Genomic DNA, 17769 nt, shown 5'->3' on the forward strand with positions numbered 1-17769 from the left:
AATTTGGCAGGATATTGATTTTTTTTCTATCTTCAATATTTAATAATAAATGCACAAATTTTTTTCTCCTCATCTTCCCTTTTTTTCTTGAAGTCTTTCGTAAACACACACATGTACTGTATCTCAGCTGACATGACATTATCAAAATATCACACTTCCGTCAAAGATACTGTACACAAACACAAAAAACCCTTTACAACTGAACACGCAATAAATATCATGATAACCATATGCAACAATGTCGGCTCTAATATCACACACACACACACACACACACTCACACACGCACACACACTCACGTTCATGTAGGAAACACTGCGAACATGACGTCTACGTGACTACACCTGCTAAAGGGGGAAGGAGAGAACCATGTGCTCTTCACTCATCAGCTCTGCTCACATGTGTGCGTGAGTATAAAACACCCTCAGTATGGCGTTGGATTGTGTCAGCCAGTGCAAAAGCTGTAAGCCACCATGAAGCAGGGCTGCAGCGCTCAGCGGCAGTCTGGGGTCGAGTCTCTGGCAGTCTGGAGGGGGTCTGATCTCGGTCTGGACCTGCTTAGTTTATCTCTTTTTCTGCTTAGTTTACTCTGGGGAATCCTTAGAAAAAAACACAAAAATCAAATTTCATGGGTGAATAAATTTAGCAAGGTTTGTGTACCAGGCCTCAGTATGTGTCAAACAAAGTGCTTGTTAGAAGTGCTCGCTGCAACTAATATCTATTTTCATTATTGATTGATCTGTCTTTGATTTGTAAACTTAACAAATTAATCTTTCAGCCTCTCTGTGTAACCTAAAGACTGTTGGCACATCGGCCTCAACATCAATACCGCTGACAGGTTAAGAGTAAAACATAAGCTCCTTTTACTCTGCTTGTTTAGGGCAGGCCTATGGCGCCATTATGCTGCCTCGCCGTTCTGTATTTAAGGTATGATCGCAGCCTTCAAGTCGTCACAGGAGGTAGTAACAGCACCGAAATGGTGTCTGCATCAACAGGACAGCCTGCAAGACAGAATCATGGGCGGCATGGGTGTGATGCATTGACGACGAGTTATGCGTGCAACCCACTGCAGGAGAATTAAAAAGTTGCTGGTAGCAGTTAGTGGCTAACTCAAAGAAGAAGAGCAGCATGGTGAATTGTCCTGCTGGGGATGCCACTGCCATGAGGGGACGTGCTGTATTGGTGTTTGGGTGGGTGGTGTGTGTTTCTTGTGGCATTCACATCACGTTTTTTGAGAGTTCCTCCATTTAACAGTTTTGGAACAAAGTGATCGACATAGTGTCCGATAGCATTGGGGTTCAGATAGTGTGTCTCCCAAACATTGTACTGCTGAAAGATGATTCTTCTCTTCATCTTCATCAGAATAGGCATCTTTAAGCTGGTTTAACTGCAGCCCAAATAATCCTTATCACAGGATAGATGCCCCCACATTGTCAGTGGATATCTTCCTTTCATAATGTACTAGTCTTGTAATTCTCAATTTCATCTGTAACCAATGATAGAGACAAAACTTTAGAGGCCATTAAGAGAGCTGCTGACCTGGTGGATCACACAGACAGCGCTTTGCAGGCTGCAAAATGTGAGGCATGCTGCACTGCCTTTTTTAAAAATGAAATGCCACTAGTGGAAAAAAAAAATGCTTGCTGCACCTTTTTACTGTTGCCAGGCAACCAAAGACTCACCTCCTTATCCTAACCTTCCTGTGTAATGATTTGACCATTTATTCATTTATTTTAGTTATTTCCCAGTAATTAGGATCTAGTTCTTAAAATGTTGAGGCAGAGGGTACTTGCTGTAGCTCTGGTTGAGGGCGAGAGGCTAAATGAATAAATGGAGATCTGTGTGGGTACATGAGACCCTACAAAAAGAGGGTGGATCATGGGGAGTACCACCAGTTGGTCCAGGAGCTTCGCCTCCATGATGGAGGTTTCCAGGCACATTTTAGGATGACTTGAGACAATTACAAAAAGGCGCCTCCTGCTGCTAAAATGCTTTCTGTGTGATTAGAGCCTATATTTGCATATTTGATACGTGACAGGGCGAGTATGAAGGGGTACATGTCAAACTCAATTATGATTTGCCACATTAATGTGTGTATGATAGATGAACTTCTGCTATTGCAAACAAAGACCTTTACCTGTAATATTTGCGAAACGTAAGAGGGGTAGAGGTGGAGTGGGTAAAGGGATGACCCCTTGCAAATTCGTGGGGTTGTACGAGGATACATTGCCTTGTGGTATTTTTGCGTCTCTTTGCAGGGAAAAGTTTTTCCTTATCTGAACCTCTGAGGACAGAGGTGTGGCATGTTGTCTCTTCCTTTCCAAAACAAACAGACCAGCTGATTTAAAACACTAAAAACACAGAATAAAGCAGGTTTGTCCGGTCTGGGCTACTGTAGAAACATGGCAGTGTAACATGGTGATCTCTGTGATGAGGACCTGCTCCCTATGTAGATATAAATAAACAGCTCATTCTAAGGTAATGAAAAAACACAACGATTCTTATTTTCAGCTGCTTATACACTTAAGACAAAGGTCAGCAATGTCGCATGTTGGACACATTGTAAAGCACCTTGATGCAAATTTGTAATCTGTGATACTGGTCTTGCCTTACAGTCATTTCTGGGCCCCCTGGACCTGCGCCTGCTGGGCCCATTCAGTAATCCCTCCATGCCTTCAATACACAACCAAATATGATAGGATATATTCCCAGCTGCTGCACTATGGCAGATATTTTGACACTTCCTGTCAGGTATAAGCACCAAAGTATCAGCTGAAACACCATGAAGCGCTCTGCAGCTGCTACAGGAGATGAGAAACACACTGTTCCACATTTAAAATGGAGAATCTGACCAAACAGCTGAAGGAAGCAGATTAGGAAATGAGGCCACAGGAAGTGCTCTTAGATCTGTCAATGTGAGCTCAAATGTGGATTTGCGGACTTAAATTTGTTCTGTGTATAAACGTTGATAAACGTCCCTGATGTGAGATTTTGTAATGTGGGAAAGATTGCACAGATTTGTTGTCCTCCAGTTGTGGGTTAAACAGAGCGTCTTTCATAGGTATCAGCCAGTTTGTTTCCACACTACACATTCACCAAAGAAGAAAAAGGGCGATGCTGTCTCATGATGCTACGAGAAAAATATCTCATAATTACAAGATCTTTATCTTGTACTTCTGAGATACGACTCTAATAAATCCGAAAACATTTTCTGGTAATTATAAGATAATCCGTCCTAAAGATGCAGAAGTCATAATTACTAGAAATGACTTTCTTTGATGGATGCAATGTGCTTCTGAAGATTTCTGTGCTGTTCATTTGCATTAAAATTGGTCTAATCCTGCCTGGAGGGTGGGCTGCTATTAACATCAGTGCTGTTCAGCAAAGTGCATTATTGTTTATCGTTGTTGTCGTACATTCTGTAAAATGATTTGTCTCAACACCAACACTGCTAATCTAAATGAACTCTGTACAACATCAGGAGGAACTCTCTGTTTAGAGCAGCATCAGACTCTGATGTCAGACACATTTTTGGACTTGTGTCGGTCTCGGACTCGACCCGCTCCTCGAATGATTTCGGCTGCAGCCCTGCCCGGGAGTTGTGCATTGGTGGTGTAGCCCTAAAGCGTCTTTCAAGCCACAAACAGCACTAAGTAAGGCCAGTAACAGTTAGTTAGGCTATAGGCATATTGTATTCGAGTGGACTCACTATTACTAGCTATTTGAGAAGCAGCCTAGTCTGATGTTTTTCGGCGGATGACTGGCGCGTGAACGACTGTAAACTTGTGAACATGAGCAGCTGTGGTGGTGTGAGTTTCTCGTTGTGCTACACTTTGAGAGGAGAGGCAGTGCTGTGCTAACCTGTGGACCCTGCTTCCAGCTCAGCAGTGCACTCAGAACAAAATTTGGCGTGTGACTAAAACGAAGCTGAGATCGGGACACAAGCTAGCCAGGTTTAAAAAATGTTCCAGAACCACAATAACTGCTATTGCCATGTAATTACAGATATTTTTTTAGGAGGTCAGACAAACTCTGGACTTTCACCTGGGAGCCAGCTGTTTGTTTCACCTGTGAAACCAAAAGTCAATTAAGTTATTTGCTCTTTGTAAAGCGTCTTTGAGTATCCTGAAAAGCGCTATATAAATCCAAAATTATTATTATCATTATTATTATTATTTTAATAACAACATAGTGTGTTGTTATGCGTAGCATGCTATGCTAGTGACATAGGTCACTATACATCACGTACTTACTTAAAGCCAAACCATTTTTTTTTAAACCTAAGCACGTCCTTTTTGCTTAAACTTACGGAAATCAACCTGAAAACGAAGTGTTTTATCTTTGTTTTGAAAACACTGTATGCATGTAACCAGCAGAAACTGCACATTTCCTGTGAAAACGGAAGTGTCTTTTTAAAAGACACAATGCATGTAAGGTGCGTATATTGACAAGCTGTTCCTGAACATCCAAAACTGACACAGGAGGGTACCTAGTGGGACATATCTGGACAAGCAGCACCACTGACAAAGCAGCGGTACTTGATGAGTTGGGGTGAGAACAGGTTGCTGACGCCACAGGGCTTGAAAAGACTTGGATAATATTTTGTGCGCAATATAACTCGTTTCACTATCAGAATTTCATCCGTTCAGTCTGATAACATTTCGAAAGTCCAGAGGAGCTGCACGATTAAATCATTTTATTCCTATTAAAGTTAGCAGAGCGCTAAACAGGAAGTTAGCCACTCGGCTGCCATAAGTCTTCAGTGCGCGTACTCTATGGGTCCAACGATGTGGAAGATCCAAACAGATTCGAAATTGAGCTAGGCTGTAACAAACGGGGCCTTGCCTTCAACGCTGTATCAAGTTCTCTTTATACTTTTGTACCTCTCTTCTGTGATCTTGACAGAGCCAAAGATTTCAAAACAAAAGAAGCCATCATAGCTTGTTAGCTGTGTTGCTCCATCCTCTTGTAACTCCTCCTCTTTCTGACCTGTTCCACAGCAGTGAAGTGGTTTGCAGAGACGGTGATACAAACACGTCTCTTTAAAATAAAATGCACAAACCTATTGTCCTGTTAGCGACCAAGCTAGCTTGCCAGCTGGCAGTTTGCAACCCTAGCCGGCTTGTAACTAATTAGTGCTGACATTTTTCACTGGCTAGCGTGTTAGCTGGATGAACACTGTTTTGCCGCTTTCTGGTGTGGCCGGGCTCCTCGCACTACACTGTATAACCTCCTGAAATCTGGAACCTTTTCAAACACGCCAAATTAAGTTTTGTCCAGAGCGCACTGCCACCTTTACTCCGCCTACATAAGAACCAACCTCGGATACTTGGGGACAGGAAGGGGATGAAACTGGCTATATAAATCGCAGTAGTGGTTATTGACTGCTCACAAACATGGACTGAAGCAGAGAGAGTGTGTAGAGGAATGTTATAATAGTTAATCTGTTTTTTTTTTTGTTTTTCTTGAGAGATTTTAGGGGGGAGGGGATGAGGTTACAGCGTAGGGATGAACGGATGAACTGACGGACGATCAGCAGCACTTCTGAGGTAGCTGGGCGGGCTTGTCGGTCAGTCTGGTGGTCTTGGTCCCGGGGGCCGCCGGCACCTCCACGTCCACGCGCTCGGACATCTTCACACAGATGATGTCCACCAGGCGCTCGAAGACCTGCCGCACGTTGATGTTTTCCTTGGCACTCGCCTCGTAGTACTCGAAGCCTGCAGGAGGAAACAGAAGGGACAATTCACCCTCAAATCAAAACTATCTTTTTCCTCTTACCTGTAGCGCTGTTTATCTTGTAGACCTCGTTGTGAGCAGTTTTATGTGCTACTATGAACTATTTTTTTTTTCTGCCGAAGTACACCCGCCAACTGTACCACCGCGCAGAAGAAAGCATGCACCTATTCACTGACGAGAGGCTCATGTTGATGACAGCACGAGATGTAAACCTTAATGGCATCCTCGTCGGCTGAGCTGTAATGTTAGCTAGCCTAGTGTAGCTAAGTGAGCACTTTCTTCTGCGTGGTAATACAGACACACATTTTAATACAACTTTTGGTTCTAGAATAATAAAATCAGTTGCTCTTTCAGTCCACTAGATGGTGCTGATGTTTTTTTCCTGGTGAGGTCAGCAGAGGTCTCAGTGAGCAGCATTTGGCAGGAAGTTCATCAAAACAAAGATGGAGGAAAGAAATCTGAAATGGGCCGTCAATGTTCAAATAAATTTTCTTTTAAAAAGCGTGGACACAAATGGTCTTAACATTTAATTTTTGCTGTCTTTAGGCTTTTAAAGTCTGTTGTCTGACTAAGTTGGGTGTGGTTTCATCTATTTGAGCATCTCAAGGTGTGTTTGCTGTATTCCGTCTCTTCTTCCCACTTCACAAATACCTCTTTGATCCCAAATGTTTGGATATGGTGTGAAACTACACAGATGGAATTACTAAAAGTTATTAAGCTACTTTTGTTGTCACTCAGTCTCCACCTGTAGCTGCTTACTTTTTTTTTTTAACCTGACTTTGCTGGAGCACACAAAATAAATTAATAACCTGGTCTGAAACATGTCCATGAACGGTGTGACACTTTTCGCAGCAGCAAACTCTTGTCTCTGTGTTTCAGCCTGCAGCGTTTACTTACCAACCAGCATTGTGTTTTCTTAATTTAAGTGCCTCTTTGGCCTTTGGCGAGAGGCAACACACTTAGAGAATTTAGGTATTACTCAGTAGACACACGGCCCGCGGTGAGTTTACAGAGGTTGAGCTGCTCTTTGTCACAGAACAGAAAAATAAAACCTAAATGTGCTGCTGTAATGTCAGCAACAGGCTACTGTCTCTGCACACCTCAACTTACAAACGTGATGATTCGCAGGCAGGTTCTCCATTTGTTTAACTGTCCCCGTCTTGTGTAAAAGTGACACGTTTAAAAACACAAACAAAAAAAAATTAACCTTTGTGTTGCTTAACAAAGTTACTTATTATGTCAGGCGGCTCTCACAAACTGTTTGTACATTTTCCTACAAACAGTAATGCACCCATATTTGTTCATACCCCACGTATTTTGAAAGGCTGTGATCACATGACCACTGCGTTGACGGGAGTAAACAAGGAAACAGTTCCGAGCGGTCTTGTAAGGAGGCAGGTTAGGGTGGTGGATGGGTCACAAAAACACAGACTTTCCCCTGGAGATGCGTATTTGAATCCATGTAAACTTTGAATGAACTTTGAGTCATTTTAAGGTACATCCTCACCATGTTTCTTCTCCTAAACCTGTGACAGTCCCCCTATTTATTCTGTTTCTTTAATGCAGCAGGTAGGCTACCTGATGGGCGGAGTCATCGTCCTTGTAGGGAGCACCTAGACCTGGTAAAAACCCTGTCACTGCGGCTGAGATGTTCTCCTCCATCAGAGCATTGTTTGTTATTTTCACACTTCCTACACCCTTCACTACACGCAGCACTCCTAGTTGTTTTCGTGTTGCCTGCGCTTAAAATGATTCTTTCTGTGTAAGTAAATTATTGCCTATTTTGCCTATGTTTGTCATGGCCTTAGAGCCAGGTTTTGACAAACCCTACCCTCTGTAACTTTACATTAATTACGTACTATACGTTAAAGATGTATCGTCATTAATGGGGCGCCAATTCATAGGGTATCATACGAACCGTTCTACGACGATAGGTTGATTATGTATCTTACTATATCTTTACTACAAACATATTAACAGTGTTATGTTAGAAAGAAACAAAAGTCTTTTTGGTTGATTGATTTATCGGCCAAACATCGGTATCAGCTCATATGCTCCCTGTTGACTGTCATCAGCCTATCTGCAATACCAATGGCTGATGGCAGGTTTAAAAGCAGGGCTCCAGACTAACAGCATCCCATCATCGCAGGGATAATAGAAAACATGTTTGGGACAAACACAGATCTTCCCCGGGACGCTGTTGGGATGAAAGGACACAGTAAACTCAGTATTGATATTGATATATGAGGATGCACCCTGTTGTTTCCTTGATGCTACATATAGCTACAACCTATAATACAAACACATTATCCTGGAGACTTTCTGTATCAATGAGATCATTAATCAAGTAGAATTGCCACCACATGGCCGAATGCCACGGTGCACCAGTCAGGCTGCACTTACAGTTTCCATCCATGTCTGTGAAAACATGGACGCTTCACACACAGAAGATCTATACAATCAGCACAGTGTCAAGATTAGAGTCACCAATTCAGTATCTGACCAAATGTCCCCCCTTAAAACATGATGATGTCACAGTGAAGCTGACCTTTAACCTTTTCAAAATAAAATGTCATCACTTCATTATTTTATGCTGTTACACATTTGTGTGAAATTTTGTCATAATTAGTGTACTATTAGTGTAAGTCTTGAGTTATGTCCAAAAAACAAATTTTGTGAGGTCACAGCGACCTTTGACCATCGACAACCAAATCCTAATCAGTCCGAGTGGATGTTTGTGCCAAATTTGAGGAAATTCCGTCGAGGCCCTCTTGGGATTCCGTGTTCATGAGAATAAGACGGACGCAAAGTCACAGTAATCTTTGACCATTAAATTCTAATCAGTTCATTGTTGATTGAAAGTGGACGTTTTTGCCAAATTTGATTAAAAAGAAATCCCTCAAGATGTTGAGATATTGCATTCACAAGATTGGAATGGAACAGATGTACTGACATATGGACAGACTTGTAGCCAATCCGAGAACATTAGGCCTCCAGTCTTGGGTATTGCTGGCGTTGAGGCATAAAAGTTTAGCTTTGTTTATTTATTTGCATAAATAGTGTACAAATTATGCAAATAAATACATAAATACATGTATAGAAAGGACAGGAAAAAGAAATTAAAAGTTTAAACATTGTGCAGAAGCGGTTAGAAACCAAAAATGGCTTCTGAAGATACCTCCCGTATTAAATAACAACAAAATACATCAAAAGAAAAAGATTCAGGTAACATGAACCCCCTCTGGCGACCATATTGGAGTTCTTAAAAGTATTTAGTAACAGTGACGTCTCACCTAACTGGTCGGCGAGGTGTTTTCCTTTCTCTGGAGGTACGACTCTCTCCTCGTCCATGTCGCACTTGTTGCCCACCATGATCACCTGGGCGTTGTCCCACGAGTACGTCTTAATCTGAGTCGCCCTGAAAGAACATTTTAAATCCTTAATTTGAGTATCGAACAGAAAACAGAAGCAGCATAAGCTCCCCCAGGCTTATCTCGTACCAGTCTTGGACGGCATTGAAGGACTCCTCATTGGTGATGTCGTACATGAGGATGAAGCCCATGGCCCCACGGTAGTAGGCTGTGGTGATGGTGCGGTAACGTTCCTGCCCCGCTGTGTCCTGGAAACAAAAACAAAGAGACAGTCACACATCTGATTTACTCAGGAATAAAACTCAGAGCTTCTTTGCTGCCACTGACTGTCCCATGTCTGTCTCTTGACTCACTGCCAACCTGGTAGCATCTCTCGTGGGGCAGTTTGTATTTTCATGGTCAATATCAAACAATATCAGCCGGTTAAGCACGTTAACAATCAGCGTCTCCTCTACACAGACCTCTTTGACTTTGCCGATCAAAGGTCAGCGTTGTCTGTTCCCTGGTACCAAAATGTATTAAAATACATAGCAAGTTTATCAGAGGCTAACTAGCTGTGGTTGGAGACTGGTGGCCCCATTTCCAGCACCGTGTGTACCACCGAACGCAAGTATTTCTTAGTTTTACATTCATTAAAACAGACACTGATCTGTGGGTGCTATTTTATTCATCATTGAGCCTCTGTGACCAAAGTTTACCCATAACACCTTCCTTCCTTTTTTTTTTAAGTTTACAGAGAGGTTTACGTGTATTAACAGAGAATTGTAGTTTTAGTCACAGCATGCATCAGAAGCCATCAGCTGTTAAAAAAGTGTAAATGCATCCATGAAGTATCTGTGGCAGACTGAAATCCGCAGTCAGGTCAGATGTTGGAAAGGTGTTAAGGCGTCTGTCTCTCCAATTATCTTTAACTCTTGCTGAAGATTGTTCTCCCTGTCACATATGAAAACAACTCGAGGAAAACAGCTCTAGGGATTTCAACACATACAGTCACACAGACTGTGTGCCAAGCTGTGGTAGCTTGATCAGTTCAAACACTGAATGCTCCGTGTTTGAATTGTTGGAATTACACTGTGCACTGGTTTCTCTGCAGGTGCATCACCACCTCCCTCTGGACTGTGTGGTGCAGATGACCTAACATGACTCTGACCAAATTTGGGTATGTTAGGAGAAGCAAATATTCCCAGAAGTGGTTATCTAAATAACAGGAAACAGCAGCTTAAGTGGCGGGAATCACCTTTACATGTGTGTGTATGGGGAAGCTTGTACGTCCTTGGTGTCATACGTTCCCAGAGGATCTCAATGCTGATTGGCTGTCGTGGCACAAACTGGTCGCTGAAGTTCAGATCTTTCAACTCTCACGAATAAGCGTATGACACAAAATCACGCTACGCACTTCTATGGTGCCTCTTAATTTGCATATTTGGCATCATTTGTGTAACATCCATCGCGCTGCCCGGTAGGAGTTTGTGTCTTTACATTTACTTTACATGTAATTCACCTGGGCAAATTGTTTTATTCACGCCCGGTGTGAACACAACATTACAGGTGAGACAACTCCATCCCCCCAGTGTGCAACTGCACATTACATAAAGAACGGTGAGGAGGAATAATGGCGTGAAATCCCTGCCTTGAGGAGGCAGTGTAAAAGAATCTTATGTGGTCAAAAGGCATTTTGTGTGTCTGAGCCCAGGGGCCCATTGGCTCATAATCCACCCATGACTGCAGGGGACATTGTTTGGACACTGTTTCCTGTTGGCAGTGTGTAAGGATGAGCCCACATCCCAACATACTAAGCTGGGATATTATCTGTTATATTCTGGCTTTCAAAACCAGACTGTTTGATTTGGCTAATTGTGCAATTTGCTGTTTCCATGGAGACAGTCTGAAGTCTCCATCATTTGGACCACAAGATGTTACACTGCATCAATTTTCTTTTTTTTCCTATGACTCAAAAGCATCAATTTTCTAAATGGAAAGCCAGCACACAGAAAAACTAATGTCACTAACATGTACAAACACATTTACCTATTTCTTACAGATGTGGAAACATTAAAATAGAACAGATAAAAGATACTAATTCTGGAGCAATCATCATCAGCATCATCCAACACACACACACACACACACACACACACACCTGTTCTCACCTCACAATACCACACAGCAATGTGTTGAAGCTGCAGATTCACACTGACGCTCACAGAAGCTCAATCTGCACTTCACCACCTTTCAGCCCGTCATCAGTCTGTTCATTAGTCGACGCTGCAGCTCAGACTGTCTCTGTGTGTTCGGCTACAGCAAAGAAAGAATTTCTTACCAACATCTACTGAGTACGAAGATTTTAATATCTACAGACGATGACACAATTATTGTTTTGTTAGCATTAAACTAGAAAAAAACGCTTTGTGGTTGTGCGCCACCGCAAATTCGTCAAGTTGGAGTTACAGTTTCCATCCATGTCTGTGAAAACATGGATGCTTCACACACAGAAGATCTATACAATCAGCACAGCTTCAACCAGAAATTGTTTGTCTACAACAAAATCAGACTATATAGCCCTAAAATATTCTCACGATATTTCCAGGTATTTTTGTGATAACGATATTCTCCACGATGTGACAAATTAGTAAAAAAAAGAAAAGAAAATTAATTTAAGAAAACAAAATTGCAGCAAAATAAGTGATATAGTTTTACAGTTTGCCTTCAAATACTCTGCTGCCGTTCAGCAGCTAGCAAAACAACCTGGTGCAGACTATTTACTGGAGTTTACCAGCCCACATAATTACAAGCATGGCCATTCTCAGCTTTCAGTGTCTGATAGTCCACCATAAACATTTTTGTCATGTCTCGTCTTGTCAACAAAAACGAAACAGATTCCATCTTAGTTTTTATTATCAAGATCTATTTTGAGCTCGTCACCATAAATCCATCCAGCAGCTCCACCATCCACAGTCAGACACACACAGCTGATTATTTACTGCTGAATTACAGCTCAAAACTTGCACCAACGGCTGACGCTGCTCCGCTTTGTGCTGGGTACTGAAACATCCTAATGCAGAGTATTTACTGGAGTTTTACTGGAATTTACCAGCCTGTCACTCATGCTGCATTTTAAGATAATTACAAGCACGGCTGTTCTTGGCTTTCAATGTCCGATAGTCCATCGCCAACATTTTCGTCTCGTCTCATTTCATCTCGCCTCGTCTCGTCTAATCAATGGAAATGAAATGATGAAATGATTTCTTCTTAGTTTTTATAATCAATATCTATTTTAGCTCATCATCGTCTCGTTTCCGTCATGGAAAAAAGGTCGTTGGCAAAAAAATTTCGTCATAGTTTTTGTCAATGAATGGCTCAACCCCTTCTGCAGCAGTACATTGCTTAGCTTCTGTGATGGCAGTCCTGTCTGCTCTGTTTGCTTCTTCAAACTAGGGGCTTGCTGCCTAACATCCTCTGTAGGTAATACACTGACTTTGGATAAGAACCTCCTGCAACCACCCTCCAAACTAACCCTCAAATATGAAATCAATGACACTGTGTGTGCTTGTATATTCTTGTTCTCTGGGGAGGTTTCCTGTTAGCACTATGCTAATGTTTATAGAAAAATGTTAAATGTGCAGACAATCAGCTGATTTAAATGTATTCAGTGATATAAAGGACCAGGGACACATGGTTTTAGATTTTCAGCAGCTTATCAGTTATAAAGACTCTCTGCTGTCAGAACATCTCAGTCTTTAATCTCACAGGAACTAAACAGCTTCTCTAAGACTCTAAACCGTCTTATCTGACGCACCGATCGATCTGCGGCAGTCAACGCCGACCACTGCTCCCCTGCAACAAACCAGCTGAGCCTCAATGTGACTTTCACGCCCGTCCACAACAACAACTCCCACGTCGTTCAGCCTCCACCATTTCATCCTCACACCACTACAGCTGGTCTGGGTGCAGCCATCCTGCTAAATTTAGCTCTTTTGTGCTTCGCTTCCTCTGTGCTTGTTCAACAATGTCTGGTTTTCTCTTTCTTTTTCTTCATGTTGGATACGGCAAGTTCTCGTTTGCATTTAATTAATTCAGATTTGATGTGGAGCGGGTGTGTGTGTGTGTGTGTGCAGCAGCGACATTAATCACGGATGGTGATAAGCAGCAGAGCCTCAGGCAGTGACTGATTCCTCTCAGTTTAGTTGAAAGCAGAGAAAAACGTGTGTTTGATTTCAAGAGAGGAAGACAACACTGCACTCCAGCAAAATGGCCAAAAGTATGTGGACGGTTAAACAGTGCAGCAGCATGTTCAAAATGTTTAAACAATCATGTTTAAACAATTTCCCCCCGGGGATTAATAAAGTATTCTGAATCTGAATCTGAATCTGAATAACAACCTTGTGTGGTTTCAGTTTCTTCTCCAACATTGATGTCAGGTCTGACTCTCAGTCGGTGTTCCAGTTCATCCCAAATGTTTTGGAGCAGTTAGGCTGGAGCCTATCCCAGCTGACACTGGGTGAGAGGCTGGGTTCACCCTGGACAGGTCACCAGACTATCACAGGGCTGACACATAGAGACAGACAACCATTCACACTCACATTCACACCTACGGCCAATTTAGAGTCACCAATCAACCTGCATGTCTTTGGACTGTGGGAGGAAGCTGGAGTACCTGGAGAAAACCCACGCTGACACAGGGAGAACATGCAAACTCTGTACAGAGGGGCTCCCTCACCCCGAAGTTCAAACCATTCTATGAAGGTATGATGAATGAATGACGTGAAAGTGCTCGTGTTCTTTGGTACCGCAAATGATAACACGAACACTAACTTTAGCTTGCAAGCTAGCCAACAGCAGCACATTTTATCAGCAGGCACTTAAGTTACGTGTTGTGGCATAAACTATACGATCTAGGAGCGTAACGTTAGTAACGTTTGGTGTTTATGATGTTAAATTGTCATCTTCACTGTATTAAGTTGTGAATATTCGCAAAATTCGCCACTGACGTGCAAGAAGCAGATGTAGCAAGAGTATATTTTGGCAAGTGACAATTGTTCATCAAATGTTGGCGATAGTGCTTCATCTGGTTGCAGTTCGTGAGCAGATCTTGTGACCGTCATTTCCGTTAAGTGCAACAATCTCGCTTGATTTGAGACAAAAGTAAACCAAAAGTCAAAATCTGCACACTTTGCAATGAAGTACATCGTGTATGTAATATAGCTACTACATGTGGTTGTATTAATATAAGCATCTGATTTAAGACACAGCACTTGCCTACGAAGATCGCCATGTTGCACCCCCATGTTTCTACAGTAGCCCAAAACAGACAAACCAGACACTGGCTCTAGATAGGGACATTTGAGTTTTTGCATCAGCCACTGTAATAAGCAGCTTCTCTACGAAAAGGGCGTCAGAAAAACACAGATTTTTTTTTGACTTGAAACTGTTTTTTTGAGTGTTTTTCCTGGTTTAAATCAGCTGGTTTGTTTGTTTTGGAGAGGAAGAGACCTCTGCGGGTACTTCGGCTCCTGGTAAAAACCTCTGGGACTATGAACACTGAAGGAATTCTAACAGGGAGAAACTTAAGCTGGTCATAATCTGCAATCCTCACTGCTAAACACCACTAAATTCCCCTAAATGTGACACACTGAACCTTTGAGGCATTTTCAGACCAAACAGTTCTTAGGAGCTGTTCGAAGAGCTTCAGACCTTCAAGGGCATTTTTTCTGTTTGCATTCACGCCATCAACAGGAACTGGTAAGGTACTGTAAACCACAAGCGGTTGGCGAAGTCACTTTTGCTTTGATAAATCTAAATTGTGTTGTATTTCCACCGTCACATATCTGCTCATTAAAGCTTGGACATTTGTCCGTGTTTTCTTCAGTCTTTTTTCATTGCGAGCTGGCGTTTGTGTTTTGTGTTGTCCGTCATTTACATGGGTTTTTAAATGTCAGTTGCTGATGCTGCATTGGCTCACGTGTTCGACCTCAAAGTTCTCCCCTTGTGCTGCCAGAATATGGATGCTTAACGCACAGAAGATCTATACAGTCAGTACAGTTTCAAGATTAGAGTCACCAATTCAGTATCTGACCAAATGTCTCCCCTTCTGTTCCTGAGATATGATGTTGAGTAATGGCCAGAATAAGTATTTTATGCAGAAATTTATGATGTCACAGTGAAGTTGACCTTTGACCTTTTGGATATAAAATGTCATCACTTCATTGTTTTATCCTCTTGGACATTTGTGTGAAGTTTTGTGATAATTGATAAATGAATTCTTGAGTTGTGGCCAAAAACATGTTTTGTGAGGTCACAGTGACCTTTGAACACCAATCTAATCATTCTATTCTTCAGTCCAAGGGGCCGTTTGTGCCAAATTCGAAGAAATTCCCCACAGTGTTCTTGAGACACTGCGTTCATGAGAATGAGATGGATGCGAGGTCACGCTGACCATGACCTTTGACCCTTGACCAGCAAAATCTAATCAATGCATCGTTGAGTCCGAGTGAACATTTGTGCCAGATTTGAAGAACTTCCTCAGGGCGTTCTTGAGATATTGGACGGACAGACAGACAACCCAAAAACATAACACCGGAGTCATAAAAAGTCCCTCAAAATGGCATTTGATGAACTACGATCATTCCTAGTTCTTACAGTTGCCGAAACAATAAAAAAGGAGGGTTCTTATTGCTATGAAAAAGTTCCTCAGATCCTTTAGTTGATTTTGTTCTTTGGTGCAAATCCTCAAACAAATCTGTAGTTAATGAAATTGCTATAAACCAACAGACATGCAGGGAGGCTGTCACTTTAGAGGCAACTACAGCTCCCATAAGGCTTTGATCGCATGCACATGGCGAGGCTAAAGGCACGCTAACATGCTAAAATCAGTGTTTATTTCAGCGAACACAAAGCCTCATAATTGTTTGTTGCGTTGTATTGTTTATGTAACATGTTTATGTGTGAGTGTGTCTATTTTTACTCATCACTGCACTTTCAGTTTGAATCAATCAGCTCTGATTAGCTCTACTTATGACGCCCCCCCCCCCTCCCACACACACACACACACACACACACACACACACACACACACCCACCTCCCTTCCTCCCCCCTCCAGGCTCCTCTCTCCCCTGCCGGCTCTCAACCTCTTCGCCCCAAGAGGTCTCTTTAATTGCCACTGAAGACAACACTGTTATAGTGCGTGTGTGCGTGTGTGTGTTTGTGTGTGTTGGCAAGAGAGTGAGTGAGCGTGAAGAGCTGCTGCCATGGCAACAACATCACCACTGATGATACAAGCTGTAGAGAACCAGAAGTCTGTCTTTTCTTTTATTCTCCTCCCAGCAGCTTGTTGTTGACTGAGAGCAGAACATCATGTTACTCAGCATCACTCTCTGTCTTACACTTTATTATACCATGACATGTTGTGTTCATGTATATTACGGTATACTGTCACCAGAATAAATGTCGGCATTGTTCGTTTCTGTAAACCAAGGATGTGTTATATTTGTACGTTTCACATGAAGCGGATATGTTGGAATTTTCCGTACAGAGACACTGTTGCATTTTCAGAAGGAACCATGCAAAGAAAAGCGATTGTTTTTTATCAAGACATCACTGCATTTTCAGCCGGGATAGTGTCATGAAAAGCAGTTGTTTTATACAGAGACATCGCTGTGTTTCCAGTCAGGATAGAGCCACAAAAAGCTGCTGTGTTTTTTACCAACACATCGCTGCGTTTGCAGACAGGATAGTGCCAAGAAAAGCGATTGTATTTTTACTGAGACATCACTGTGTTTCCTGCCAGGATAGTACCACAAAAAGCAGATATTTCATCCACCATCACTTCCTCCTGTTGAGAAACTCAGATTATCTCCATGTAATCAGACCTATGTCAAACATAAATCAATCCATCCTCACCCAGATCTGCAACTTGATCCTCTTGTCGTTGCGATACACCGTCTTCACCTTGAAGTCGATGCCAACGGTGCTGACGAAGGAGTTGCTGAAGGAGTCGTCGGCGTAGCGAAACAGGAAGGAGGTTTTCCCGACGCTGCTGTTGCCAATGATCAGCAGCTTAAACATGTAGTCAAAGTTCTGGTCCGAGCCGTCCCGCTGGCCGAAACGCTGGTCTGCCTTTGCCATCTGGAGAGAGAGAGAAAACACAATCAGCATCATGAACCTGACAGGAAGCTCTGCTACTCGGGGCCAATAAGAAGTGCACACCACCCTCTGCTTTGTTTGAAAAAACAGAAGGTGTTCCTGAGACAGGGACTAAATCCTGGTGGGTGATGAACTGGACTCAATGATGAACTGATTAGATTTTGGGGGTCATAGGTCATAGGTCAAAAGTCAAAGCCATTGTGACCTCGTCTGTTTTATTCTCGTGAACGCAATATCTCAAAAATGTGTTGAGGGAATCTGTTTGCAAATTCGGCACGAACTGACTCAAGAATGAACTGATTAGGTTTTAGTGGCCAAAGGACAAGGTCACTGTGACCTTGAGGCCATCTCATTCTTGTGAACATAATGGCCTCTAGTTTCGCAGACTGGGCGAGGCGGGGGCGCAGCGCACCTGCGCTTCGCCAACTGGGTGTGGCCAGGCAGATTTTGCAAGTTCGGCACGCCGTATGCGCTGGCGCAGCTACTCCTCTTCCCCACCTCCGTCCCTCCTACCTGCGCAAG

The 17769-nt window shown here is 42.6% G+C and overlaps 1 protein-coding gene across 4 annotated transcripts in view; it reads right to left on the reverse strand.

Annotated features, from left to right (window-relative positions):
- Positions 1-28: 28 nt before the first annotated feature.
- rab3b (RAB3B, member RAS oncogene family) overlaps positions 29-17769 on the reverse strand; it is a 30226-nt gene continuing 12485 nt past the window's right edge. For 2 of the 4 annotated variants that reach the window (XM_050054417.1, XM_050054418.1), the window contains exons 2-5: positions 17005-17229; positions 9237-9355; positions 9030-9154; positions 29-5717 (exon numbers count right to left, since the gene is read on the reverse strand). In XM_050054417.1, the coding sequence (XP_049910374.1) occupies positions 5533-5717; positions 9030-9154; positions 9237-9355; positions 17005-17229 (654 nt within the window). In that variant the 3' untranslated portion in view covers positions 29-5532. The remainder of the gene's footprint in view (positions 5718-9029; positions 9155-9236; positions 9356-17004; positions 17230-17769) is intronic. The other 2 variants (XM_050054419.1, XM_050054416.1) reach the window with 2 other exon arrangements.

This window comes from Epinephelus moara, chromosome 10 (assembly GCF_006386435.1).
Source record: "Epinephelus moara isolate mb chromosome 10, YSFRI_EMoa_1.0, whole genome shotgun sequence".
Lineage (NCBI taxonomy): Eukaryota > Metazoa > Chordata > Actinopteri > Perciformes > Serranidae > Epinephelus > Epinephelus moara.